Source organism: Schistocerca piceifrons, chromosome 3, assembly GCF_021461385.2.
Source record: "Schistocerca piceifrons isolate TAMUIC-IGC-003096 chromosome 3, iqSchPice1.1, whole genome shotgun sequence".
Taxonomy (NCBI): Eukaryota; Metazoa; Arthropoda; class Insecta; order Orthoptera; family Acrididae; genus Schistocerca; species Schistocerca piceifrons.
Genome location: NC_060140.1, coordinates 395763836 through 395791830, shown reverse-complemented (window position 1 = coordinate 395791830; position 27995 = coordinate 395763836). Strand labels below are relative to the sequence as shown.

Below are 27995 nucleotides of genomic sequence, written 5' to 3'. Positions count from 1 at the left end.
GGTAAAGATGTTGAGGGCCTACTAACTCAACTCGACCTTTGCCTCCTCAATACAGGGGCCTCCAAACATTCCAGTGTGACACATGGCAGATACTTGGCCATTGATCTCTTGATCTGCAGTCCCGACCTTCTCCTGTTTGTCCACTGGAGAGCTCATGATGACTTGTGTGGCACTGACCGCTTTCCACTCTTCCTGTTCCTCTCCCAGTGTCACTCATCTGAACACTTGCACATATGGGCTCTTACAAAGGCTGATTGGACCACTTTCACTGCTGCCATGACTGTTGAATTTCTGTTGCATGGCAACATAGACAGAGTGATCCACAGTGTCACTACTACCATTGTTGCTGCAGCTGAATTGGCAATTCCTCATTCCTCATGTTACCTGCTGCAGAAGTCAGTGCCTTGGTGGTTATCATAAATCACTGTGGCCATTCGAGACCATAGGCAGGCCCTCCAATGTCACAAGGACCACCTGTCCATGGAGAACCTCATTGCCTTAAATCAGCTCTGTGGCCCAGTCCACCTACTCATCAAACAATGGAAATAGGAGTGTTGAGAATGATGCGTCTCCATCATTGGAATACGAACAACTCCTTCCTGGGTTTAGACCAAGCTCTGATGACCTTACAGCTATCAGATCCCTGCAGGTGTACCTGGAATTTCCACACTTGGAGCTGTGTCTGCTGATCTAGATGTAATCGCAGAGCATCTTGCCAAGCATTATGATTGCACCTCTGCGTCTGAGAATAACCTCACCGCCTTTTGAATCCTCAAACAGCGGGTAAAACGACAACACCTATCTTCTGTCCATGCCACCCTGAGCCATATAATACTCCCTTCAGTGAGTGGGAATTTTGTCAGTGGACTTGCTGTCTCCCCTGACACATTCCCTGGTCCAGAACATATCCATTCCCAAATGAGTAAGCATCTGTCAGCAGATTACCAGTGCCACCTCCTTGCCCTCTTCAACCGCATCTGTATCAAGGCGAATTCCTGTTGCTATGGTGGGAAAGTATCACCACTCCAGTGCTAAAGCCTGGTAAGAACTTGGTAGATGTGGATAGCTATCGTCTTATCAGCCTCGCCAACATTCTGTGCAAGCTGCTTGAACATTTGGTGAGCCATTGGTTGTGTTGGCTGCTGCAGTCTTGGGGCCTTGTGGCTCTGTCCCAGGGTGGTTTTTGGCAAGGGTGCTCCACCACAGAAAACCTCATTCTCCTGGAGTCTGCCATTCAATTGGCCTTTTCCTGGTGACAGCACCTTATTGTCGTCCTTTTTGATGTGAGGAGGAAGGTCTACGAGACCACTTTTCAACACCACATCCTCGCTACTCTTCATGAGTGGGGTGTCTGGGGCCTGTCCCTGACTTTTATACTGATTTTTCAAGTTTGTGTCGGTGCTTCCTACAGTTCGCCCCATATACAAGAGAATGGGGTCCCACAGGGCTCTGTCCTGAGTGTCCCATTCTTTTTAATTGCTGTTAATGGTCTCACACTAGCATTAGGGTCCTCAGTATCTCTCCTCCTATATGCTGACAGTTTTCATATTTCTTTCTGCTCCTCACCTATTGGTGTGGCTAAATGCTGGTTGCAGGTAGCCATACAAAAGGCGGAGTCATGGGCCCTCACTCATGACTTTCGGCTTTTGGTCGCCAAGACTTGCGTCATGCACTTCTGTCGTCATCGTACTGGCCACCCGCAACTAGAACTTTACGTCGATGAGCAACTACTTGATGTAGTGGAGACTTACCGCTTTTTTGGACTGGTCTTCGATACCCACTTAACTTGGCTCCTGTATCTTTGTCAGCTTAAGGAAAAGTGCTGGTGGCATCTTAATAATATTCAATGTCTGAGCCACACTGCCTGCGTTACTGATTGCCCTACACTGCTGCAACTGTACAGAGCCTTTGTGCAGTCCGTATTGACTATGGGAGCCTGGTGTATGGTTCAACATCATCCTCTGTGCTGCAGGTGCTAGGCCATATCCACCACTGTGGAGTTGGGCTTGCGATGGGAGCTATCTGAATGAGCCCAGTGAACAGCCTCCTCATGGAAGCTGGCGTTCCTCCATTGCAACTCTGGTGGAAACTACTGCTTGCAGATCATAATGCCCATATTCATAGTTCACTTCACCATCCCAATTACCGTCTCCTTTTTCCTAACATCGCGATCCATCTCCCACAATGGCGGCCCAGAACAGGGCACCCCCTTGCAGTCTGTGTCTGGTCGCTTCTTACTGAACTCGACACTTTCTCACTACCACCTTACCTGTGGGTCCACTTATATACCCCTCCATGGTCCATACCTCGACCACAGCTTCGTCTGGTCCTGTTGCAACACCCAAAAGGCTCACTTCCACCTAAGGCTCTCCATCGGCAATTTTTCTTGATTCTCGGCATGTTTAAGGGCTCAGAAATTGTCTACACTGATCACTCAATGTTCGAAGATCTTGTTGGTTTCACCAACACTCATGTTGGATACATTGAACAGCACTCCTTGCCAGCTGGCTGCAGTGTTTTCACTGCATATTTGATAGCCATCTACCACGCTCTTGAGCATATCCACTGCTGCACTGGGGTGTCGTTTGTCATTGGCAGTGACTGTAAGCAGCCTACAATCTCTCGACCAGCACCTCCCTCTTCGTCCTTTGGTAATGACTATCCAGGAGTCTCTTCATGCCCTCAGCAACAGTGGACGTTCAGTGACCTTCATTTGTGGACCCCAGGACATGTTGGGATCCTGAACAGTGAACTTGCTGACTGCCTGGCCAAACCGGCTACCAATAAACCAACTCTGGAGATTGCCCTGCCAGCGACTGATCTTTGATTGGTCTTCGGCTGCAAAGTTTTTGCACCTGGGATACTGAATGGTGCACCCTCAGTACACCAAATAAACTATGTGTTATCAAGGAGACAACTAATATGTGGCAATCATCCATGCAAGGCACTCGAAGAGACTCCATTGCCCTTTGCCAGCTCCGCATTGGCCATACTTGGCTAACACATAGTCACCCCCTTCATCATGAGGACCCTCCTCGGTGTCGCTGTGGCTCCCATATGACTGTCATCGACATCTTGTTGGACTGCCCAATTTTAGCCACTCTGTGGCGGACTTTTAACCTTCCCATCACCCTGCCTCAGGTTTTGGGCGACAACGCCTCAATGGCTGAAGTTGTTTTACGTTTTATTCGTAAGGGGGGTTTTTATAACACAATCTAAGGTTGGGAGTCTGGCCTTCTCTCCCAGACCTCCAACCCCCCTCCATTTTAACTCTTCTTCACTCTTTCTTTACTATTTGTTTGCCTTGGTGTTCTTGTTCCTACGTATGTTCCTCTTGCCTTCTCTTTTAGGCTGGAGATTTTAGTGTGTTGCATAGTGGCTGGCTCATCCATTTTTATTCTTGTGATCAGCCAGTCTTGGCCACCTGTTGTATAATTTTAATACCTTCTATTACTTTTCCTTTTAGAGCACATTTTCCCCTTTTGGCTAGCTTCTTTTGTTTTTTCTTTCCGTGTGATTCTCCATTAGTTTTCCACCATTTTCCTTTCCCTGACGCCTTTTGGGAACTATTTTAACTTGAGCCTTGTTTACATGAGGAAAAGGGGATTGATGGTTCTGTAGTTTGGTCTCTTTATACCCCAAACCAAGCAACCAACCAGCTGTTGGCAAACACACTCATGTCGTCATCTGCTGCCATAACCCATTAACACCAAATTTTGCTATACTGTCCTAACGGATACATTTGTCGTATGTCTCACATTGATTTCAGTGGTTATTTCATGCAGTGTTGCTTTTCTGTTAGCACTGAAAACTCAATGCAAACTCTGCAGTTCTGTCGTTAAGTGAAGGCAGGGGGCTGCTGCATTCTCCATTGTGATAGGTAATGATTGAAATTTTGTATTTTCGACAAACTCTTGACAGTGTTGATGTCAGAATATTAAAATACCTAATGATTTTTGAAATGGAATGCCCCACCCATGTTGCTCCGACTAGCTTTTCATGTTCAGATTCTGTTAATTCCTGTCATCCAGCCAGTATCATGCCAGACACCTTTTCACATGAATCACTGAGTACAAATGACAGCTCTGCCAATGCAGTGCCCTTTTATACCTTCTATACAAAATAATAACTGCATCTGTGTATCTGCATACCACTATCCCATCATTTGCTACACCGTCTTGATAAATTTATACTTTGTAATATAACTGTCCAGAAAGGTTTTTCCCCAGACCAATCTGCAGAGTTTGTGAAGTTTTTTTTTTTTATCAGAAACCTTTTTTCCAATATGAGGGGTAGTCATAAAGTTTTAATTATTGCCTTGAAGACATCAAGTTGTAACCATGAAATTAGGTGATGATCTAGGTGATGATGTTAGTCTTTCTCTATATATTCATCCTTCAATGCAACACATTTTCCCCAGTGATAGAGGACTTGGCTGTAGAAGACTGCATTTAAGTTGTTCAGAAAACTTTCCACCTCAAAAATCACCTTGTTGTCATTCTGAAAATGCCTGCCACAAAATGATCTTTTTATTTGAGGAAACTGATTATGTGAACAAGATTGTTACTACAAAAAATCTGGATGTTGCAACCAAGAAATGTGTTCCAGATCACTTTAATAAGAGTTTTCGTTATTTTTCTCTAGAAACTTTGTTAAAGATGTATGAATGACATATGCTTGTCAGAGGACCTTTCAAATTATCACCATTTACACAGCAAAATGATTGGATTTTAATCTGAGAAAGGAAGAATTGGCCTTTACATATATATACCACAGTGGGCCATTTATAATATATGAATGGATTATAAATAGAGCACCAAGTTTGAAATACCATTTTCTCTGGAATTCATAGATTTTAAGAAAGCTTTTGAATCAACAAACTCTGTACTTCCAGCTCTTGTGAAACAAGACAAGGACTCAGATTATTTGTATACTGAAGAACATATTCATCAGCAGCTTCCAAAGACTTCATTAGGTTAGGCAGGATTTCAGAATTGAGAGGGGTTAGGAGATTCTGTGTCACCAAAACTATTGTTAACCATCCTAGAGGGAATTTTCTGATCCATAAACTAGAAAAAAAAGATGAAGGAACATGACTGTGTGCTTTCAATTTGTTGATGACATTGTACTGTTTGCTTTTAGTGTAAATAAACTTCAACAACTAATGGAAGCACTTAATAGGGCAAGTTTGAAGCCTGTCCTGAAAATGAATTACAGTGAAACTAAATAATGTACAGCTAACCCATAAAAGATGTAACTCTACAGATTATCTGTGCCATGATACAATCAGTTGATGAATTTCTGTTGATTGAAGACAACAACTGATTGGGCACTAAGAGAACCAAAGTGAAGAATTCTCCTGGAGTGCTTTTGGCAAACTAAACTAAGTTTTCTAAAATAAGCTTCTTATGAGTATGAAACTGAAAGTTTGCAGGCAGTGTTTATTGCCTCTTTTGACTTACGACAGTGAGACATTAACTTTTAATTTGAAACTGATTCAAAACTAAGTGTTGTTAGTAAGCTATGTTGGGAATTATTAGGTGAGACATGAAAACAAACTAGTGGATCAGGGCCAGGGCACACACAAGATGAAGGCATAATTAGACTGGGTGTAAAGAAATAAACAGATGATAGGAAGTAGTGAAGCAACCAAGTGAATGGATGATAGGTGAGCCGTAGTAGTTCTTTGCTGGATTCCAAGTGGTGAGAAAAGACTAGGAAGATGAGGTAATGAAAGATGTGTAGATGACATAAGAAAACATACACAAACAACTTGGATGGGAAAGTGTAGAGGTGATTTTTAACCAGGTCAGTAGACACATGACTTATGATGAGGGTTGCAATTGCTTTTTTCCTTGTAATATGTGCTTAAGCCGCTGGTTTCACAACAAACAAGAAAAAACCTACTTTTTGGGTTTTGAAAAATGTGTTTTTTCAGGCTTATGGTTAGGTGGGCGTTTCCAAACCAACTTTTTTTGTTGTTGTAATGACTTGAGTGTTTAATATCTTTTAGAGATACACAACCTGTTTACAGGTGTTACAAAACAATACTGACATACTTCAATGAGATGTTGTAGAGTGTGTCTGCAGAACAAATTGAGAATAGAGAATTCTCTCTTAAAATCTCACCCAACAATACTACAAAGCATCAAAATTTCAGAGGCCAGTGCCACTGATAGGCCACCCATTGGTACATGCTCTACACAGTGTTGTTATAATGGGCAGGCCACATTAAATGTCACCAAATGTCCTGAATGCTGTCAGGCCCATTGTGAGGAGTTTCGCTTGTTGTTCATCAATGTACATACATATTTTGCCGAAGGTATGAGCTAGCATTAGATGTTGAACCCTTTTAACTTCAGTGACCTGTAAGTGGTACTTCCATAGGGGGTTTCCTATCCTCAGTTTGTTCTTGAATGTACCCCATAAAATCCTTTGATAACTTTAAGTACCATTTTGTTTCACCCTGTACATTTATTCTCAAGTATCTGACCACCAGTACTGAGATTTTAGTCGCCCAAGCTGCAGTTTTAACCAACTGAGACATGCTAAAATTGTGAAAGATTATGCAGAGTGATTTGCTGAAGGTGGAAAAGGGGGGGAGGGGGGGGGGGAGACAATGTGCAGAAAATGGTCCCTGAGAGAAAAAGGAGCAAAAAGGTCATATGGTTGGAAAGGCATTTCCAAATAAGTATACCAAGTTGAAGGATGAGAGTAAAGTATCTTTGACAGTGACCCCAGTATCAACAACAGGTAGCTGGCCTGCCAGCATAGTGTAAACCAGGCAGCTGTGTAGTACATTCTCCAAGAGAACTGCCACTTTCTGCATCGCTTGTAACATGTACAGGCCTTGCTCTGTGGAAACAGTTATGTCACACAGGCCCCCATCGTGCTGGGATTTCTGTCATCCATCCTATCCACAGAGGGGTGGTATCATCAACCTTCACAACAGCAACCTGTAGTCTACGGAAAATCCCCATGATATGGTGGCAGCAGACCTTCAGTACCAGTTTGGCCTCAATGTGTGGACAGGAGTTATTGGATACTGCCTTGTTGCACCAGTCATCCTTCCACAATGTCTCACAGATGAGACATATCTGCACTTCCTGCAGATGACTGAAATGACAGGGAGCGTTTGCAGAGGGGGGGGGGGGGGGGGTGGAAGGCAGAAGGCGGAAGGCACCCAGTAGTTTTACTGGACAAATCCCTATTCATAATTTATTAATAGCAACCGAATCTGAACTACACATTTTAAGAGCGATTCACCCTGGTGCATCATAACAGTTTTATCTCAAAATACACTCCTGGAAATTGAAATAAGAACACCGTGAATTCATTGTCCCAGGAAGGGGAAACTTTATTGACACATTCCTGGGGTCAGATACATCACATGATCACACTGACAGAACCACAGGCACATAGACACAGGCAACAGAGCATGCACAATGTCGGCACTAGTACAGTGTATATCCACCTTTCGCAGCAATGCAGGCTGCTATTCTCCCATGGAGACGATCGTAGAGATGCTGGATGTAGTCCTGTGGAACGGCTCGCCATGCCATTTCCACCTGGCGCCTCAGTTGGACCAGCGTTCGTGCTGGACGTGCAGACCGCGTGAGACGACGCTTCATCCAGTCCCAAACATGCTCAATGGGGGACAGATCCGGAGATCTTGCTGGCCGGGGTAGTTGACTTACACCTTCTAGAGCACGTTGGGTGGCACGGGATACATGCGGACGTGCATTGTCCTGTTGGAACAGCAAGTTCCCTTGCCGGTCTAGGAATGGTAGAACGATGGGTTTGATGACGGTTTGGATGTACCGTGCACTATTCAGTGTCCCCTCGACGATCACCAGTGGTGTACGGCCAGTGTAGGAGATCGCTCCCCACACCATGATGCCAGGTGTTGGCCCTATGTGCCTCGGTCGTATGCAGTCCTGATTGTGGCGCTCACCTGCACGGCGCCAAACACGCATACGACCATCATTGGCACCAAGGCAGAAGCGACTCTCATCGCTGAAGACGACACGTCTCCATTCGTCCCTCCATTCACGCCTGTCGCGACACCACTGGAGGCGGGCTGCACGATGTTGGGGCGTGAGCGGAAGACAGCCTAACGGTGTGCGGGATCGTAGCCCAGCTTCATGGAGACGGTTGCAAATGGTCCTCGCCGATACCCCAGGAGCAACAGTGTCCCTAATTTGCTGGGAAGTGGCGGTGCGGTCCCCTACGGCACTGCGTAGGATCCTACGGTCTTGGCGTGCATCCGTGCGTCGCTGCGGTCCGGTCCCAGGTCGACGGGCACGTGCACCTTCCGCCGACCACTGGCGACAACATCGATGTACTGTGGAGACCTCACGCCCCACGTGTTGAGCAATTCGGCGGTACGTCCACCCGGCCTCCCGCATGCCCACTATACGCCCTCGCTCAAAGTCCGTCAACTGCACATACGGTTCACGTCCACGCTGTCGCTGCATGCTACCAGTGTTAAAGACTGCGATGAAGCTCCGTATGCCACGGCAAACTGGCTGACACTGACGGCGGCGGTGCACAAATGCTGCGCAGCTAGCGCCATTCGACGGCCAACACCGCGGTTCCTGGTGTGTCCGCTGTGCCGTGCGTGTGATCATTGCTTGTACAGCCCTCTCGCAGTGTCCGGAGCAAGTATGGTGGGTCTGACACACCGGTGTCAATGTGTTCTTTTTTCCATTTCCAGGAGTGTATATTTGATCACATTTGGCTGTAATACAACAAATATTTGACCTTAAAACTAATTAGAATAATGTATGACTGTAATATATCATCCCCATTAATATAATAATAATTATGACAAACATACATGCATTATTAAGGCACAATGATTCAAAAAAGGTGATAAACTTAGCACTAATGACTTGATATTGAAATCCAAATTGTAATGACAAATATACAAATATTTAAATTTATGACAGCATTCCCTTTGGAATGAGTGGTGCCTTTTCCTTGTGAATTATGGAAGACATTTACAAGCAATCGGCAAGAACACAATTTGACAGGCTGGCTGCTACCCAAAGCACTCCTTCTTGTTTTCCCTTCCTCATTTGTAGGCTGACTTGTGACTGTGATACCACACCAGCCAGTACTGCTTCCTGTCCATCTCAACCAGAGACAAAAAGCAGCACAATGCTCTCATGGCAGACCTCTCCAATATCGATTCCCAAAGATATGCTGGCGTGACTCAGTGACCCTGCTCTTGCTGATGGAAGATGTGCCTTTGGTGGTATGAAGGGTAATGTGGCTACTACATGATGGTGCTCCAGCTCACTGTCCTCTTTGAATGTGGAGCTACAATACCATTATACACAAGTGTGTCCTCAACTGTGCTTTCAATCATCTGTATTACTAAGCCATTGTCCCAGAACCCGGGACCTTGTACCAGTTGCAAGTTTCTTATCTTATAGCTTCCAGGAGCAACAAAAATTTTATTTTCATTATTTTGCATAATTATTGGGCAAATTTAAAAAGCTACCATAATTTACTCATTAAGAAGTATATTCTTGTATTAAAATTTTAACACAATAAGACATGTTGTTACTGTTAAAACTGTGAGTTTTTGTCTTGAGGCAGCATAACTGACGGTGTACAGATACCTGGACGTAATTCATCCAGTATTTGAGAATGAGGGCACTTAGCAACTACCACCAAACTTCACACTTGATTTCTAACCTTAGCAAAATTTTCTCACTGGCAGCCCTGCAGCCAGGCAACTAGTGTGAGTTTTGGTGTTCTCTTAAAGATAAGTCATTTTAGATTATAAAAATATATAGTTTAGTACTGATTACATGGTAAATAGTTGTACTAGTGTGCCTTTTAAGCGTACCATTAATGGTTTCATTTTTCTTTACGTAATATAGCAGAAAACTCAAAAAGATCGTACAGTCGTATTTTCTGTTTACGTTTTTCCACAGCAAATCATAGAATTTCGTTTAGTTGTTATTTGCTCTCTCCAGCAATTTAACTGTAGCGTACCTCTTCATTATTTAACTCACATTTCCGTAAAGTAGCATAAAGTTTAAGTTGTTGTTTCAGAAACTTTGCTCTGTTGTTTTTGTTTGCACACAGTTGCGTATAGGCCAAATTTGTGGAACATATTTTCGTGTTTATCTGTTAATTTAACTGACTTATTCTTAATAAACTATTACATTTATCATGAATGAAAAGTGCTTGACTTGCCGTAGAATTGTTAGGTCGGGGCTTTGGTGTGACGAATGCTGTAGTTTTTTCCATGTGGGTGACTATAGTGGCATGGGAATAGGGGAAGTAAATGAGACTCATCAGTGGTTTTGTAGGATACGTAGTAGAGATAGGAAGATACTAGAACAGGAGGGGAAAATTGCCGCCCTTCAGGGTGAATTAGACAAGGCCAAAGGAGATCTTGACCGGTTAAGGAGAGAGAAGGGCAAAGAGGGGTGGGAAGTGGCAACAGGCAACAGGAGCAACAGGCCTAGAACTACCATGTATACAATATAACTTTTGCACCATTTCAGTGCAGTAATGTGTTCACTGTAAATGTGTGTGTGTGTGTGTGTGTGTGTGTGTGTGTGTGTGTGTAAGTACAATCTAACTTCTGCACCATTTCAGTGCAGTAATGTGTTCATTGTAAATAAGTATTTTAGTAGTTCTATTACATGTTTATCACCTCATAAATAAAAAAATAGCCATATATTTATTTTAAATTCAGTGCATTAGTGTTTGTAAAATGATTCTTTTGTATAGTTTTCATTAAAAAAATGACGATCATTCCACTTGGGACCTGTGGAAGGTACATTAGCTTATTTGTTTTAGTTGTAAATATTTGTCATGAATTATTGTTTTTTTGACATGTTCCACACCCTGGAGGACCTCCTCACTATGGATCAGTTGGAATGAAAGTAAATCTAATCTAATGTAAATGCCACACAAAATGATAGGAAGCAAAGAGTTTATCACTTAGTAGATTTTTGGTGTTCATGCATTAAAATTTCAGAGTCAGCCATGATATTTTAATTTATTATGCTTTACTGCTGACTCTATTTGCAACACAGTTAGCAGACACATACACCATTGGGTATACTTGCAAAATTATATGACTGTGCAACACATAATTCTGTAGATAACGTCATCATGGTCATTAGTTGAGTGAAAAACTAGCTTCTGCTTTAACTGGTATACAGTAAAACTTCAGTATCATGCATTAGGTTTTAATTTATTACTTATTTACTACTAACTCCATTTGTAACTCACACTGCTAACAGTATCTACTTAAATCATTGACTATAGCTGCAAATTTGTGTCATTATATGAGACTCCGTGTCATTATATGACACATATTCAGAGATATGACGTCATTAACATTGAGATGTGTGAGAAACTAGCTTTTGCTTAAAATGGAGTGCAAATTATCGAGATTATATTCATCCAGTCTTTTGTAATGAGAACTTTTGGCAACTTTCAACAAAAGTTAAATACACTGCCAAATCTCTTCCAAATTTTTTCTTGCTTATGTGCTCAAAATCAAATTTTTAACACATTAACTCATTTGTAAAGTAATCAGACGTTTGAAGCTGTTTTATACATTGGAGTTAGACTCTTCAAAGAATTGGGTGTTTACTGGTGGAAACTGTCAAAGACCTTTTATCTCTAACTTCAAGTGGGTTTACTGCCCTTGGAACATATTTCTGACCATCTTCAGAAATTTTACCCATAAAATGAGGGATTGAAGATTATCTTAATACTACTGTACTACAGAATATACAGCTATGATTGGATCCCCCCTGTCCGTATGTTGAATTGTAGAACCCATCATGGTCTCAAGATGTTGGACACAAAACACAAGACAGCACTTTGAGAGTTCAACTGCAATTCATTTGTAAATATTCTGGAAATGGCACATTTGTGGAACAGATGACAAATTGTAGGAATTCAGAAGTGTACACCTCTGCTGTTTTAAATGAGTGAAGAGACTAATCCTGGTCCATGACTCTCACCACACCACAAAGGATCAGTTATTACTATGACCATTATGTCAGTTCAGCTTTTGCAATGTTGATTTATTAAGAATTGTTAATGTTAACAACTTGTTATAAAATAATGCACAAACTAAATATTTTTGACTGGTCCAATCACAGTTTCTGAATATTTTTTCCCCAGGACCTTGAAGCAACTCAGCAAGAAGACATTGATGAATTTATGATTAAATTGGATGGAACAGAAAATAAGGAAAAGCTAGGAGCCAATGCTATCCTGGGGGTTTCACTTGCTGTGTGCAAAGCAGGAGCAGCCAAGAAGGGGTGTACCTCTCTACAGGTAAAATGCACTTTCACTATGGTACTGAAAGCAACTGGTGGTGAAATTAATAGAGAATGCTTACCTTTACTTAAATGATGTGACTTATGTAATTTACAGGGGTATTTATGATATAAAATTTGTCAATTTTTTGTTTAGAGGATTATTTTTAACTTTTCTTTTTAACTTAGTTTCTCCTGTACAAAGCACTCTCATATGTGCAGAACAAATAAAAACAATAAGTGTTCAGATAAAAATGTTCCTTATTCAGATCATGATGTTATGTTTTGTATACAAACAGAAAATTTTTGTAATTTGACATTTATCACAAAACCAAAGCTGTAATGGCTGACATTGAGTACGATGGGTTTGGAAAAGTATGTACTGCACCTGAACAGAACTGAGAAGGGGAGCCTGGATTAATTGATTTTTAAACTTATGGAGTGGGTTGTTGGGCATGTGTAATCAAATATCTTTTGTCATTGGTAGGAAAAATAGCCTTTTAAAGATAAATCACGTCAATAGGTGCCTACTTAGTAACATCTCCACCAGTTAAGGAACATCTCTGGCAACATCAGAATACGAAAACTTATCCACATTAGGTATCAGATGTCACAAAGACGAGTAGCATTGCAATTTACAATGTCTAACAGTGATCCCTCGACAGATGCAGGTAATTAATAACATAGCTTACTAGTTTGAAGAAGAACGGTTGCCTTTAAACTACAGAATATGTATCACAGAACACATGCACACAGCAGACTTCCAGCAGCTAGTATTATCCTCATATGAAGAGACACATTGTCATTCATCCATTGTGTTCTGCTGATATAGTAAAGGATAAGAACTGTCAGTATTGTAGAATAAGTCAACTTATTCATTTAAAAAAGACAGTGAAATCATAGAAACTTAATCTATATACTGTACTAACAGCAAACTATCACTATACTGCTAAGTGCTGTTAATGGTTAAAACATCCTTATTTAAAGAAGGAATTTAGGAAGAAAACTGCTACTTTGAAAAAAGCTGCAGTCTCCTCAGTTATACTGTACAGCTGCCGTTTGTCTGCTATTGGCAGCTTAGTATATACTTGATTGCAATGGTATTTTTCAAAGCAAAGTTTACCTGCATCAGTATTTATTGAGTCCTATTTACAGTACATTAGTTGTCACGAAGCTTTACAACACTGATATTTGACATGCAGATAACAGAACTTTTCAATCCTTGAATCTAAGTATTCAGATAATTTATATAAATAGTTGCTTATGGTGAACATTTTTAATTTTCTTTTGAACGAGTTGAAATTCCCAATTTTTTACTTTACATTACTTAGAAATTTTTTGAGTATTTTCTCACAGGAATACATACAACCATTCTGTACCCTACACATGAAAATTATTATTTTTGTGTCTTGTATTGTGACTTTGTAAATCACAGTTAGGTTTTGTTTAGAGCTAAATCTCTGCTTTACATAATGCTCTCTCATCCTGGCAAGAGGTTCTTTGATACTAGATGTTAGCAACCCTTTTTCTCAGCTTCTTTGGTTTTGTACGTAAACAACTACAGAGGAACATTGGGCTCTTAATGTTGAAAGAACAATTTTAGGAAAGAATTCATCTCCTGCTGTGACCTCTAGGAAAATTTCTACCCATTGTTCACCCATCTGTGAATGCTGTGACTGAGTTGCCATTTATGATTCTGTGAGTGTGTACTTCTCACTTTTTTAGCTAAACCAGATCATTTGGGACATTTTATTTCTGCAGACAAACAATTCATTATGAGGCTCTCATCTTCTTCATGAAAGATAAATGGATTTAGAAATAAATTATCAGTTGCAGTTCCACTTTGTCATAATATTCTTGCTGGAAATGAAATATATTTTGTAATCACCACTTAAAATGACACCCCATTTTTGTCTAATAAGCTTTATTAGTATTTTATATCTTTGTCTGATGAAGGCAAAAAGCTCTGCTGTTGATGGCCTGCAAACTGTCATCTGTATCATTTTGACTATTCAGGACATTGCATAAATTGTTAATGATTTTGAACAGTTATTTTGCCACATTATTAAAAGTACACATAATCTTTTCATTACACAGATCACAATTTCAAAGACTGTTATTTCTTGTATATCCCTTGCTCCTTGTGCACGTCAGTGATATTGGAGTATCCTATGTCCCTTAAGCTTGTATAGTCCAGATGACTTTAATAGTTATTTAATAGACATTGTGGAAAACGCTGTAAATCCAATCCAGACCTTAGTGTAGGTCCTGCAGCTGCCGTAATAAATGACAAATGATGCACCATGATAAACTGGAGAGAATTACAAAAAATGATATAATAAAGATTGTAAAATCTTATAGACCTTCTGATAATTAGGATATACATGGGATGTCCACTAATGTCCTCAAGGAAATGATGTATGAAATTGCTGAGCCATAAACTGTGGTAATTAATAAATGTTTTACTGCTGGTGTCTTTCCAGACTCTCTGAAACTTGCATGGACAGTACTGGTTTATAAAAAGGAATACCCAGCCATGGCAGCAAGCTTCAGACCAATCTCAATTATTTTGGTCCTTGCTAAAGTCATTGAGACTGCAGTGAAAGTCCAAATATCAAATTACTCTTCACACATGGACTCTGGAAAGGCAAATCTACAACAGCAGCAGCAGTAGGTCTGGTTACTAGAAAAAAGCATAGTTTTGAGAATGAAGAATCTGTAGCACTGACACTTAGTGACCTTACTACGGCATTTCACTGCATTCCTCATAAGGTACTCCTAAACAAGCTCAGTAAATATGGAATTGGGTGGTACTGTTCTGGCAGCCTTCAAATCTTATTTGGAAAACAGAAGACAGATTGCATCAGTTCAAGAAGCATTATCACATGAACTGAAGTCGGAATACAGTGTGCCACAGGCATCAGTAATGGGCCCCTTCCTGTTCCTAATATTTATAAATGATTTAAGCTCTCATGGGCAGGACTTGCAATTCGCAGAAGACACAGTTCTGTGCTCGAAAGGCATTGGTGTCAGTAAGGCTCAAGAACAAGTAGATGCTTTGCATGATGCATGACACAGGACAGTTGTCCAGCAGTAGCTGTTAAAATTAAGTCTCAAACCATCTATATACTAAAATTCAGTCATTGGAGGTGGTGAAATTTCAAGGACAGATGTCACAAAATTTACTCCAAAAACACTGTACAGTTTAAAAGAGTTCTTTAACAGTCAAACAGCAAATTGAACTCCCTAAACAATTCACTGCTATATGAAATGAAGTGAACATATACTTCTTTAAAATTTCTCACTGTGTATGCCATTATGTGTTATGCTGTACTTATGCAAATTTGTTCTTTATTATTATGCATACTTGTGCTAATTTGTTTTCATATTATAATGCTTGTGCAATCTTAATCTTTTAAGACTGACACAGTCTATCCATTTGTGACTGGTGAACGATGTAGATATGGTAATAAATGGTGATAAACATGCTTTGTGCTTAATTATTTTAAATTAGCTGAATTATTATTTAAACAGTGCAAAGACCACAATTGAATAAAAACAATATGAAAAGGATAGACTGCCACTCACCACAATGAGGTGCAGATACGCACAATGAGAAAGAACATAGAAATATTTTCAGCTTTCATGCAAAGCACTTATTGCCTAGAGACAGTGGTCATGTGTGTGTGAGTTTTTGTAGTACAAAGGTGTTACAGTTCTACTTCTGAAGAAGGACTTAGTCTGAAAGCAGAAAATATTTCTACTGTTCTTTTCCATTGTGCCTGTCTGTGGCTCAGTGGCCCCCCCCCCCCTCCCCTCCCATGTGCCATGTGGTGACTAGTAATCTTTACTTTCCACATTGTTGAAGTAATCTTTAATAGTGCATTTATTGTTAGCTTTAACAAGTTCAGTGAAATACTGTATTTCATAAATTCTTTTGTGATAGAAACAGTGTGTGTGTGTGTGTGTGTGTGTGTGTGTGTGTGTGTGTGTGCATTCACTACTTCCAGTAGGAAATCAAATGTGAGTTAAATAACTTTTTATTCTGGAATGGAAGAATATAATTAGAATATATCTGTTTCTGATATTACAGGCACATTGCAGATCTGGCAGGGAATTCTAACATCATACTGCCTGTGCCAGCTTTTAATGTGATTAATGGCGGAAGTCATGCTGGTAACAAGTTAGCAATGCAGGAATTTATGATATTACCAACTGGAGCAAAAAACTTCACAGAAGCCATGAAAATTGGTAGTGAAGTTTATCATAACTTAAAAAGTGTGATAAAGAGTCGCTTTGGCCTTGATGCTACTGCTGTAGGGGATGAAGGAGGATTTGCACCAAATATACAGAACAATAAGGAGGCTCTGTCTCTTATATCAGAGGCTATTACAAAAGCTGGATATACTGGACTTGTGGAAATTGGAATGGATGTTGCTGCATCAGAGTTTTATAAGTAAGTTTTGCTGTATTATCATAAATAAAATCTTTTTAAGGTATCTGTGCATAATTTAGAGATATTGACCATATTAATGTAAGATGCACAATAACTGTTTACTAGTCTTTGAAAAAAGGGCTGAGGTATAAACCAGTAAGAAACATGCTTCAATGCATACACTCTGTACAAAAAATATTGTAATGAAAAAAGCAGATTAGAATTCATGATTAGTCTTGGAGAATAGTTGCCCATATCCTCTCCACAATGAAGGTCATCAATTGGATGTCTACCTTGAATACTGAAAGTGTTTTGTATTACTGCCAGATATTTTCCAGAATTTTTGCCAGCCACACAAGAAAGGCCTTTGAAAAGAGACATTTTATTAGTGTGCGGAATATGAGCTGCTTCTCTGTGCAGCATCATGTTTTAAAAGAGGAAAATGACCTGTAATTGTGAAACTAAAATTTCATTCTCTTAATTCAATTAATACATTATAGTCAGTCTTAATCCATTCTAGATTTGGTTCATAAACCTAAGTTAACAAAGAAATGTTTTAATGAGCTGTGAAACAGCAAGGAGTGACTATCCAGTTCGTTCTTATAACACTCCCTCATTTCATCTCAGGTTGCTAACAATACATACGCAGTACATACACATTACAATAATTACAATGATAATCTTATAGTCCCCCCCATGAACCACAGACCTTGCCATTGGTGGGGAGGCTTGTGTGCCTCAGCGATACAGATAGCCATGCCTAGGTGCAACCACAACAGAGAGAGGTATTCTGTTGAGAGGCCAGACAAACTTGTGGTTCCTGGAGAGGAGCAGCAGCCTTTTCCGTAGTTGCAGGGGCAACAGTCGGATGATTGACTGATCTGGCCTTGTAACATTAACCAAAATGGCCTTGCTGTGCTGGTACTGCGAACGGCTGAAAGCAAGAGGAAACTACAGCTATAATTTTTCCCGAGGGCATGCAGCTTTGCTATATGGTTAAATGATGATGGCGTCCTCTTTGGTAAAATATTCCAGAGGTAAAATAGTCCCCCATTCGGATCTCTGGGTGGGGACTACTCAGAAGGGCGTTGTTATCAGGAGAAAGAAAACTGGCGTTCTATGTATTGGAGCATGGAATGTCAGATCCCTTAATCGAGCAGGTAGGTTAGAAAATTTAAAAAGGGAAATGGGTAAGTTAAAGTTAGATATAGTGGGAATTAGTGAAGTTCGGTGGCAGGAGGAAGACGACTTCTGGTCAGGTGAATGCAGGGTTATAAATACAAAATCAAATAGGGGTACTGCAGGAGTAGGTTTAATAATGAATAAAAAATAGGAGAACGGGTAAGCCACTACGAACAGCATAGTGAATGCATTATTGTAGCCAAGATAGACACGGAGCCTATGCCTATCGCAGTAGTACAAGTTTATATGCCAATTAGCTCCGCAGATGATGAAGACATTGATGAAATGTAGGATGACATAAAAGAAATTTTTCAGATATTGAAGGGAGATAAAAATTTAATAGTGATGGGTGACTGGAATTTGATAGTAGGAAAAGGAAGATAAGGAAAAGTAGTAGGTGAATATGGAATGGGGATAAGGAATGAAAGAGGAAGCCGTCTGGTAGAATTTTGCACAGAGCATTATTTAATCATAGCTAACACTTGGTTCAAGAATCATGAAAGTAGGTTGTATACATGGAATAGCCTGGAGACACTGGAAGGTTTCAGATAGATTATATAATAGCAAGACAGAGATTTAGGATTCAGGTTTTAAATTGTAATACATTTCCAGGGGCAGATGTGGACTCTGACAACAACCTATTTGCTACGACCTGTAGATTAAAACTGAAGAAACTACAAAAAGGTGGGAATTTAACACTTTGGGTCCTGAGCCATTGCGCGCAGGTGTCTACCATAAAGACTGGCTGATTTTAACGTATTTTAAACTACTACAACTCATGAAAGGTTTCAGTTATAGCAATAAAATTACTCTTATTGAAAAACCTAGACTTTCTTGTTTAAAACCATATATAACACCTTTCTCTTGAATTAATACATACTTTTGACAAGTGTTATTATTATAACATTGTTTTTGAGAAAAGGAAAAATTGGTCAAAGGTATATTCCTGTATTTTCTAGAAGGATTTTTTTATTTTACACAAAAATTGTAATTATGATGGATACAGTATGTCTTATCTACAGTAACCTCCTGTAACTATTTTAGGATGCAATTTTGCTCTTTGTGTGGTAAAATTTGAAGCGCGGCATTTTGCACAATGCTACTTTACATTCACTACACTGGTAGCTTGTGTCTTTTCGCCACACTTTGCCAGAAACTTCCTTATTTCCATAAGTGTAACTCCTTTCCACTTTGATAATGAGCAGGTGGGTGAAAGGGAATTTGTGCATCATAATTTCCTGATGCATTGTTGAGCATACAGGTTAGTTTGTTCCTTTATATGTTTCATCATACTGTCTGTCAGGAAATATGAAAAAAATTCTAGAGGTGCACTGTTCTGGTCTAAACTGACAACATTGCATATTCCAAATTGTCCTGAGAATAGATTGATATCTGGTGCACGATCAGTAGTCGTCCAACCTTCCTCAGAATCGGTGCAGCGTGCACGTGTCGGCTTCCCCCTCGCAGTTAGTCTCACTCGTTCTTCAGGCACAATATTGACGGGATTACTTGCTGCTGAAGTGCTTGGACATCTGCTCTCCTCTTCTGAGTCTATCAGAAGAGTACTATTTGCAAATAAAATCATAATTACGTACTGAGAGTTTTTTCAGTGAAAATCTGAACAAAAATTATAGTTGTTTTGTTGTCAGAATTCTTTACCTGAACTGTCAGAAACTTCTTCTTGAACATAGTCCACATCATCATCAGAGTCATCTACAATATCTTCCTCTGACAAATCAACGTCAATTTCTTCTAAATCACGATATAACTTACGAGCAATTTCTTCGTCCATCAAGCCACGCTTCGCCATGTCGACACTACTGAGACCGCGCGGAAAAAAATCACTGCTCACAAAACCCGACAAATAAAAAGGGAAGCACACCCTTCCACAGCATGCCCGCACTATCTAGTGACCAATACTCGAACTAAAGTCCACGCAGTGCCTTCCAGACAAGCGGGAGCCGTAAGAACACACAAAGGAAAGAAGGGGAAGAACGAGAACACGCGCCCGTAAAATTACAGGTGCCAGACTTTCGGGCAGGTCGCGCATGCCCGTATTTTTATGGGCGTTGGCACCTAAGTGTTAAGGAGATGGGACCTGGATAAACTGAAAGAAACAGAGGTTATAGAGAGTTTCAGAAGAGCATTAGGGAACAATTGACAAGAACGGGGGAAAGAAATACAGTAGAACAATGGGTAGCTTTGAGAGATAAAATAGTGAAGGCAGCAGAGGTTCAAGTAGGTAAAAAGATGAGGGCTCATAGAAATCCTTGGGTAACAGAAGATATATTGAATTTAATTGATGAAACGAGAAAATATAAAAATGCAGTAAATGAAGCAGCCAAAAAGGAATACAAACGTCTCAAAAATGAGCTCGACATGAAGTGCAAAATGGCTAAGCAGGGATCGCTAGAAGACAAATGTAAGTATGTAGAGGCATATATCACTAGGGGTAAAATAGATGTTGCCTACAGGAAAATTAAAGTGACCTTAGGAGAAAAGAGAACCACTTGTATGAATATCAAGAGCTCAGATGGAAAATCAGTCATAAGCAAAGAAGGGAACAGAAAGGTGGGAGTATATAGAGGGTCTATACAAGGGCGATGTACTTGAGGACAATATTATGGAAATGGAAGAGGATGTAGATGAAGATGAAATGGGAGATATGATACTGCGTGAAGAGTTTGATATAGCACTGAAAGACAACATTCCATTAGAACTACTGATGGTCTTGGGAGAGCCAGCCCTGACAAAACTCTACCATCTGATGAGCAAGATGTATGAGACAGGCAAAATACCCTCAGACTTCAAGAAGACTATAATAATTCCAATCCCAAAAAAAGCAGATGCTCACAGATGTGAAAATTACCGAACTATCAGTTTATTAAGTCATGGCTGCAAAATACCATCATGAATTCTTTACAGATGAATGGAAAAACTGGTAGAAGCTGACCTCGGGGAAGATCAGTTTGGAACAAGTGAGGCAATACTGACCCTAAGACTTATCTTAGAAGATAGATTAAGGAAGTGAAAACCTATGTTTCTAGCATTTGTAGACTTAGAGAAAGCTTTTGACAATGTTGACTGGAATACTCTCTTTCAAATTCTGCAGGTGATAGGGGTAAAATACAGAGAGCGTAAGGCTATATACAATTTGTACAGAAACCAGATGGCAGTTATAAGAGTCGAGGGGCATGTACGGGAAACAGTGGTTGGGAAGGGAATGAGACAGGGTTGTAGCCTATCCGTATTGTTATTCAATCTGTATATTGAATAAGGAATAAAGGAAACAAAAGGAAAATTCAAAGTAGGAATTAAAATCCATGGAAAAGAAATAAAAACTTTGAAGTTTACTGATGACATTGTAATTCTGTCAGAGACAGCAAAGGACCTGGAAGAGCAGTCGAATGGAATGGACAGTGTATTGAAAGGAAGATATAAGATGAACATCAACAAAAGCAAAACGAGGATAATGGAATGTAGTCGAATTAAATTGGGTGATGCTGAGGGAATAGATTAGGAAATGAGACACTTAAAGTAGTAGATGAGTTTTGCTATTTGTGGAGCAAAAAACTGATGATGATTGAAGTAGAGAGGATATAAATTGTAGACTGGCAATGACAAGGAAAGCGTTTCTGAAGAAGAGAAATTTGTTAACATCGAGTCGTTTCTGAAAGTATTTGTATGGAATGTGGCCATGTGTGGAAGTGAAACATGGACGATACATAGTTTACACAAGAAGAGAATAGAATCTTTCAAAATGTGGTGCTACAGAAGAATGCTGAAGATTAGTTTGGTAGATCACATAACTAAAGAGAAGGTACTGAATAGAATTAGGGATAAAAGAAATTTATAGCACAACTTGACTAGAAGAAGGGATCGGTTGGTAGGACAAGTTCTGAGGCATTGAGGGATCACCAATTTAGTATTGGAGGGCAGCATGGAGGGTAAAAATCATAGCGGGAGATCAAGAGATGAATACACTAAAGAGATTCAGAAGGATGTAGGTTTCAGTAGGTACTGGGAGTTGATGAAGCTTGCACAGGATAGAGTAGCATGGAGAGCTGCATTAAACCAGTCTCTGGACTGAAGACCACAACAACAACAACAACAACAACAACAACAACAACAATCTTATAGTTAGTTTATCTAAAAATATTTGATTTAATGAAATATTATTGATTTACTATTGAGGAAACCACATGAAGGAGAAATTTTCACCGAGCAAGCAGGCGTTTGGTTCTTAATTGGTATAGCTCATTTGAAAGCCCTCATTCCCCTCTTTTAACAAGCATTTTACTTTTTCCAAAAACGTTGTATTTAAAAGGTTATTTGTATTCAGAAATTTTGTTTTCTAGAATGTTTGATTGTTAAAATGTACTTCTATCCAAAATGCATTACCACAGTTTGACGGCTCCGATTTTTCAGTTTCCAAAAATGTAATTTTTTCTCAAAAATGACATGTTAGCTTTGAGAATTTCATGTAAAATTTGGGAATCCCCTTTTACAGTTAACTGCTCTCCTATAACATAGTATCTTAGCAATAATTTTGCCATTTTCTAATTATTCTGTTTTTAGCTGCATATTGTGCCTTTGTTCCATTTAATTTTCGTGATTTTTATATTCATACCTGCAGTGGGATTTCGATTTTACGTTTTTCATGATTGTACACCATAAATTTATAACCACTGTGAAAAACCCATGAGATAATTGCTGAAAATTCCTCAATTTTATTTTTCTTCCTAGTAAGAATTGCCTCGATTTTACATTCTTACTCAACATCTTGCTTGACTTCATCCTGTTTTCTTCCTATTAATATGTGTTGAGACTGAACAAGTCATCAGTGGTATGAAAGACAGATGGTTCACACTGCGAGTGGTGGCAGAGTTAAGGGAATATTGTAGGCTGTTTTGGAGAGGGGAGACATGAGAGAGGAAATGCTGACAAAATCCACGTTCAGTGTTGCCAACACAATTTGCAACAATTCACTTAACTAGGCAGTATTGATACAGCTACTGCTAGGTTGCGGCAACTATAGGAAAATAGGACATGCAAACAGCAAGTGTTCAAAATGTTCTGGACAGATCCAATATGTGATGAAGGGGCCTAGCTGCCACCTATTCTTGTGCCACATATAACTCAATCCATTTTTTGCATGTATTTGCAATGTACTGTATTCAGCAACAAGATTGATCATCAACCTTTTAAATTCAAACACTGAGGCTCGAAGAATATGCTCGGTCAGACTCAAGGAACAGTCATTTACAGTTAGTGAGCTTTTATTGGCTGGGGACTTGTTACATCACCCAACAGCCAGTACAGCCACCACACCACACTAACACACATAATAAGTTTACATACCCTATGAAACATTCAAAATTCCTAAAGTATTGGATTATAAAGTGTAAACAGGCACAGATGCTATAAATCAAAGTCGCTGTGAGAATTTCATTCTTCTCCTAGGTAGCAATTTTACCAAAACTCGTAATGTCAACTGACATAACCAAATCACAAAGCCATAACCAAACAAGAAAGAAATTTCAAAATTTTACATCATGTAATAGACCCACTAGGGAAAAAGCGGGTTTTGCCACTAGTGATACTGTAGAATATGAAACTGGAAAGACTAACACTTTTGTTTATGATGTATGAGGTAATTGAACCATTTACCAACACACTACTGCCACAAATTATACCTTACAACATGCAGTTTTGAGGGTTCTTTCATTTTATATTCTCCTTAGAAACAGCAAAAATTTATAGGCTGCATGGTGAAACAAACTGAAAACTGTGAAATATAGTGAAAACTGCCAGATTACAACATCCTGGATGTTTAGCAACCAGTAAGGCACAGTGACATCACTCTAGTGCAGTGGCTTTTAGCATATAAGGTGAAAAACAGCAAGCTTACTTGGCAGCTTGTTGCAAAGTACAGCTGATGTGATCAGTGTATAGCAAATGAAGTGTCCACGGCTTCTACTTAGGTTCAACTCAGTAGTTATACCTCATATACCCTTCACTATCGTAACTAATTTTACTTTCAGTCTTCTGGTCAGAGCCTGTCAACAGAATCTGGAATGTATAATGCCTCTACCAATTGCAGCCATCATAGGCTACTCCATATGCTAGAGTCAGCAGCTCAGTTAACAGGACATGTTCAGTGAACAATTGTGCGATGGCTTGTGTGTCTTTATTGCAGTCTTCAGTGGTGTTTAATGCATTGTGATGGCAGACAGAATGTTATAAAGTAACAGGTTGCTGTGACAGAGAAACAGTGAAATCACAGCAGGTGTAACTTTATTTCATATTCATTGGAAAATCCAGGGTGGAATTAAACAATATAATGAACAGGACAGTTGTTGCTCATCATATAGCGGAGATGCTGAGCCGCAGAAAGACATAACAAAAAGACAGTGGGAAAGTTAACTTTTGGCCAACAAAGCCTTTGTCAAAGATAGCAGCATACACACCCAGACACACACTCATGCAAACGCAACTCACACACACATGATCACAGTCTTTGGCAGCTAGACTGGCTCCAGCTGCCAGCCTGTCATGTGTGTGTAAGTTATGTTTGTTTGTATATAGGTGTGTATGCTGTCTATTTTTGATAAAAGTCTTGTTGGCTGAAAGCTAACTTTCCAATAGTCTTTTTGTTGTGCCTTTCTGTGACTCAGCATCTCTGCTACATGGTGAGTAGCATCTGTCCTTTTTGTTATATTGTTTCATATTCATTGATATAAAAAAGTACCATATGTGCAAATGGCACACATTGACAACACTGCAAATTGCTCCACTTCGACTACTCAGCACAGTGAACAAGGAAAGTGTACATGCAATACACTAGAGGTTACTACGCTCACATTGCCAGAGTATACTGCATTGCCATTGGCTACAGAAGGAACATACACACCCCCGTGTTAGATTCCGACAGTTTTCACCGTACTTTACAGCTTTCAGTTTAATTCACCATGTTCATCATTTTTTGCTTTTTTCTGGATGATCACAAAGGAAAGAGCTCTCAAAAGTGTGTGTTTTGACATATAATTTGTAGTTGTAGCATGTCAGAAAATAGCTCGATTATCTTGTACCCAGATACCAACTACAGTTTTTTGCCAAGTTTTACTTGCTGTTAAACATTTGTAATTTTTTAAGAACTCATGAAATTCATTACCTCAAATTATTGTTTAAACATTGTGTTATACATTTAATTTCCTTCACTTTTACAGATTTTGTACAATGTAATGGTGAGGATTACAGTTTTCAATCATATGTGTCAATTACATATGCTTTTGCTCGTATTTTTGGGGTTATAACATTTTCCTTGATTCTGAATTTTCCATGTTTTTGCATTTTTTAAGTCTAGATCACACAAAAACATGAAATAGTTGTCTCACTGTAACAATCTTGTATTACAGTAAATTGTAATTTTCATAAATTGTAATTTTCCAAATTATGCTCATCTAAAAGTAAGTATAGCATGCAAAGTCTCAGATAGTCTATGCTCAAGGGAGAAAATGTAATTTTCAGTTCATGTTAGCTGTCACTATGTACGAGGGTTGGAACTTTAATAGTGGCAAATATTTATTTACAACTTACACAAAGAAGATACATGTTTCAAAGTTTCACAGCATTGTGTATAACTCCTTACCAGCAATGTGGATGTCATAGGACACATTTAGCAGTGCCACTTGATACATCAAGTGGAGCAGTCTACTTCCTGACGAATCTCTGTAACAGTTCTGAAATGAATTCCATAAAGTGGTTCCTTCATTTCAGGAATCAAGCCCCACCGATCGACCAAATCAGTTGCAAGTTAGTACCACACGAGACCTGGCATTGTCCTACAAAATGATGGGCGGATCCAAGTGTCACTGCTTCTTTCTCTAAGCTGTTCATTTTTGGAACACAGCATGCAATACACCACAGTCTCAGGACTTAAGCTCTTGTGGTTACAACTTGATTCCTAAGATGAAGGAAGCACTTCTTTGCATTCGTTTCAGAACTGTCACAGATATTCGGGAAGTAAACCTCTCCTCTCGAACTATCAACACAACTGGCACTGCTAAAGCTATCCTACGAGTTCCACATCACTGACAACTGGTTATACGCAATTCTGGTGAATACTCTGAAGGACAGTAAAAGTTTGAAACATTTATCTATTTTGTATAAGTTGTTAAAAAATATTTGCCACTATTAAAGTTCCAACGTTCGTAAATATCATGTGAGTGGTCTGTGTTTTGTGACCAAGATGTAACCATCTATGGGATAATATGAAGGATAACATTCATAAGTATCATGTAGTTTTCATTTAGCTAGTGCCAAACTGTTAAAATGTGGGAGCATTATGTCCGTCAACATTGTGTAAAGGAATATATTAGTCTGCCACCTGTGAAATTTGTAGATTTTTGTTAATCAGTGTAAGTGACTGATTATGTCAAATATTGAGACTCCTGAAAGTTTCAAAGCTGTTCACCAACAAGGGAACATTTGGTGGCAATAAATATTAAGAGATTGAAAATCAGTTGCTGTAGTGTTGCGTATTTTCTTTTACAAACATCTGTCAATCCTATATAGCAGGAGAATGGCTCAACATAACAGTTTGTGGCTTGTGTTGCCCTTGGAGTCTTTTGTGATGGCATGCTTCAAGAAAATCACTTTGGTTTACAAGCCCTCTTCACTTTGAGAAAAATACTCAAGCTTTTGACAGCTGACTCCGCCACCATCATCAGGAGTCAAAATCACTGAATGTTGGTGCTGGGTCAGTGTTATGCTTACATAGATGCAATAGCAGTGTTTAGAACCTTCCAGAGAGGACTAAAGTTACATATGCGCAGAAGGCAAGTAGGGCAGCTCATAGCAGCTGCATCCTGCCACGGAACCGAGTGATGTCATGTGGTGTGAGGGGCTGGTGAAACTTTTGAAACTGCTGCTCCCATTCCCTACAAGTACCAGGCCACCATCTGTGCTTTGATTGATGTCCAAAGCCTGACAAATGCCTTACTAAGTGTGTACTACTGATCTCTGTTAAAATTATTGCTGTTTACTCTTAATGTCATACCTTCCTTTTATATCAGAATCCCAATTTGATGATGTTAGAGCCAAGACTGTCATCTTTTCAAATTGTTTTTTTATGTTCGTTTTGTAGGCATTTGTTGAGCCACATCTGAATTCTCAAGTTCCCTTTGCCTAATATGTCATGGGTGCTCTGCACAGAAATCAGCAAGTGGAAAATTTTGTGCTAAATGCTACCACATTTGCAGAGGGCACCAGACACTATACGTGCCAGGAACTCAAAGACTTATGTTGTCTTTAATGGGGCAGAACATATCTCATGGGCTTGGAGGCAGGCTGGTACACTGGTCCCAGTCCACATCATTTCTGCATGCATACTATTTTGCTAATCACTGCTCCACAGCATGGAAGGAATGCAACAGCTTAGCATCCTTCACTGATTCACAAGGTGTCTTTCATCGGTGGCACTTGAAGCTTTTGCAGTTTTTCCTTGCCGAATCCGAAGCTAACAAACTGGGAAGATCTTATTGAATGTTATGGAACCATCGAAGACAGAGTTCTAGGTATGCAAGCTTACATGTGGTGGCCATTGTCTGAAGAACTGTTATTTATGTGCACTCCATAATCTCAGTAAAACAGACAAATGACCAGAAGATTATTCAAGTAGCAGACATTATGCAAAGTGAGTGTTTACAGTGAAGTTGAAAGTTAATGAACAGTTGCTAAAAATAGTTGAAGGAATTGAAATTCAAGACCTACCAGAGAAGAATTTCAGCAGATAAGCTTGAGAGGTACCGGCCAATGGAAAGCTAAGGATATCATCACCGTACTTGAATGACAAACCAGTGAACTGATAAAGCAGTCTGCAACTGTTGGTGAGTACATGGACTTGTTGGTAACAAAATTACAGGTACTTAAAGCACACTCATTTATATCCAAGTGTGAATCAAAATCACTGAAAAAATTGAAAGAAAATCTAACCCTGGAAAAAGCAATTCTGTTAATGGACTTTGCTGAAAACTACAGTTTTATAATTCAGAATGAAATTCAGATTTACC

The 27995-nt window shown here is 39.6% G+C and overlaps 1 protein-coding gene across 1 annotated transcript in view; it reads left to right on the top strand.

Moving 5' to 3' along the window:
• LOC124789993 (enolase-like) overlaps positions 1 to 27995 on the top strand; it is a 111724-nt gene that overhangs the window by 30921 nt on the left and 52808 nt on the right. The window contains 2 exon segments of the mRNA XM_047257538.1: positions 12169 to 12308; positions 16363 to 16761. Coding sequence (XP_047113494.1) covers positions 12169 to 12308; positions 16363 to 16761 — 539 coding nt within the window.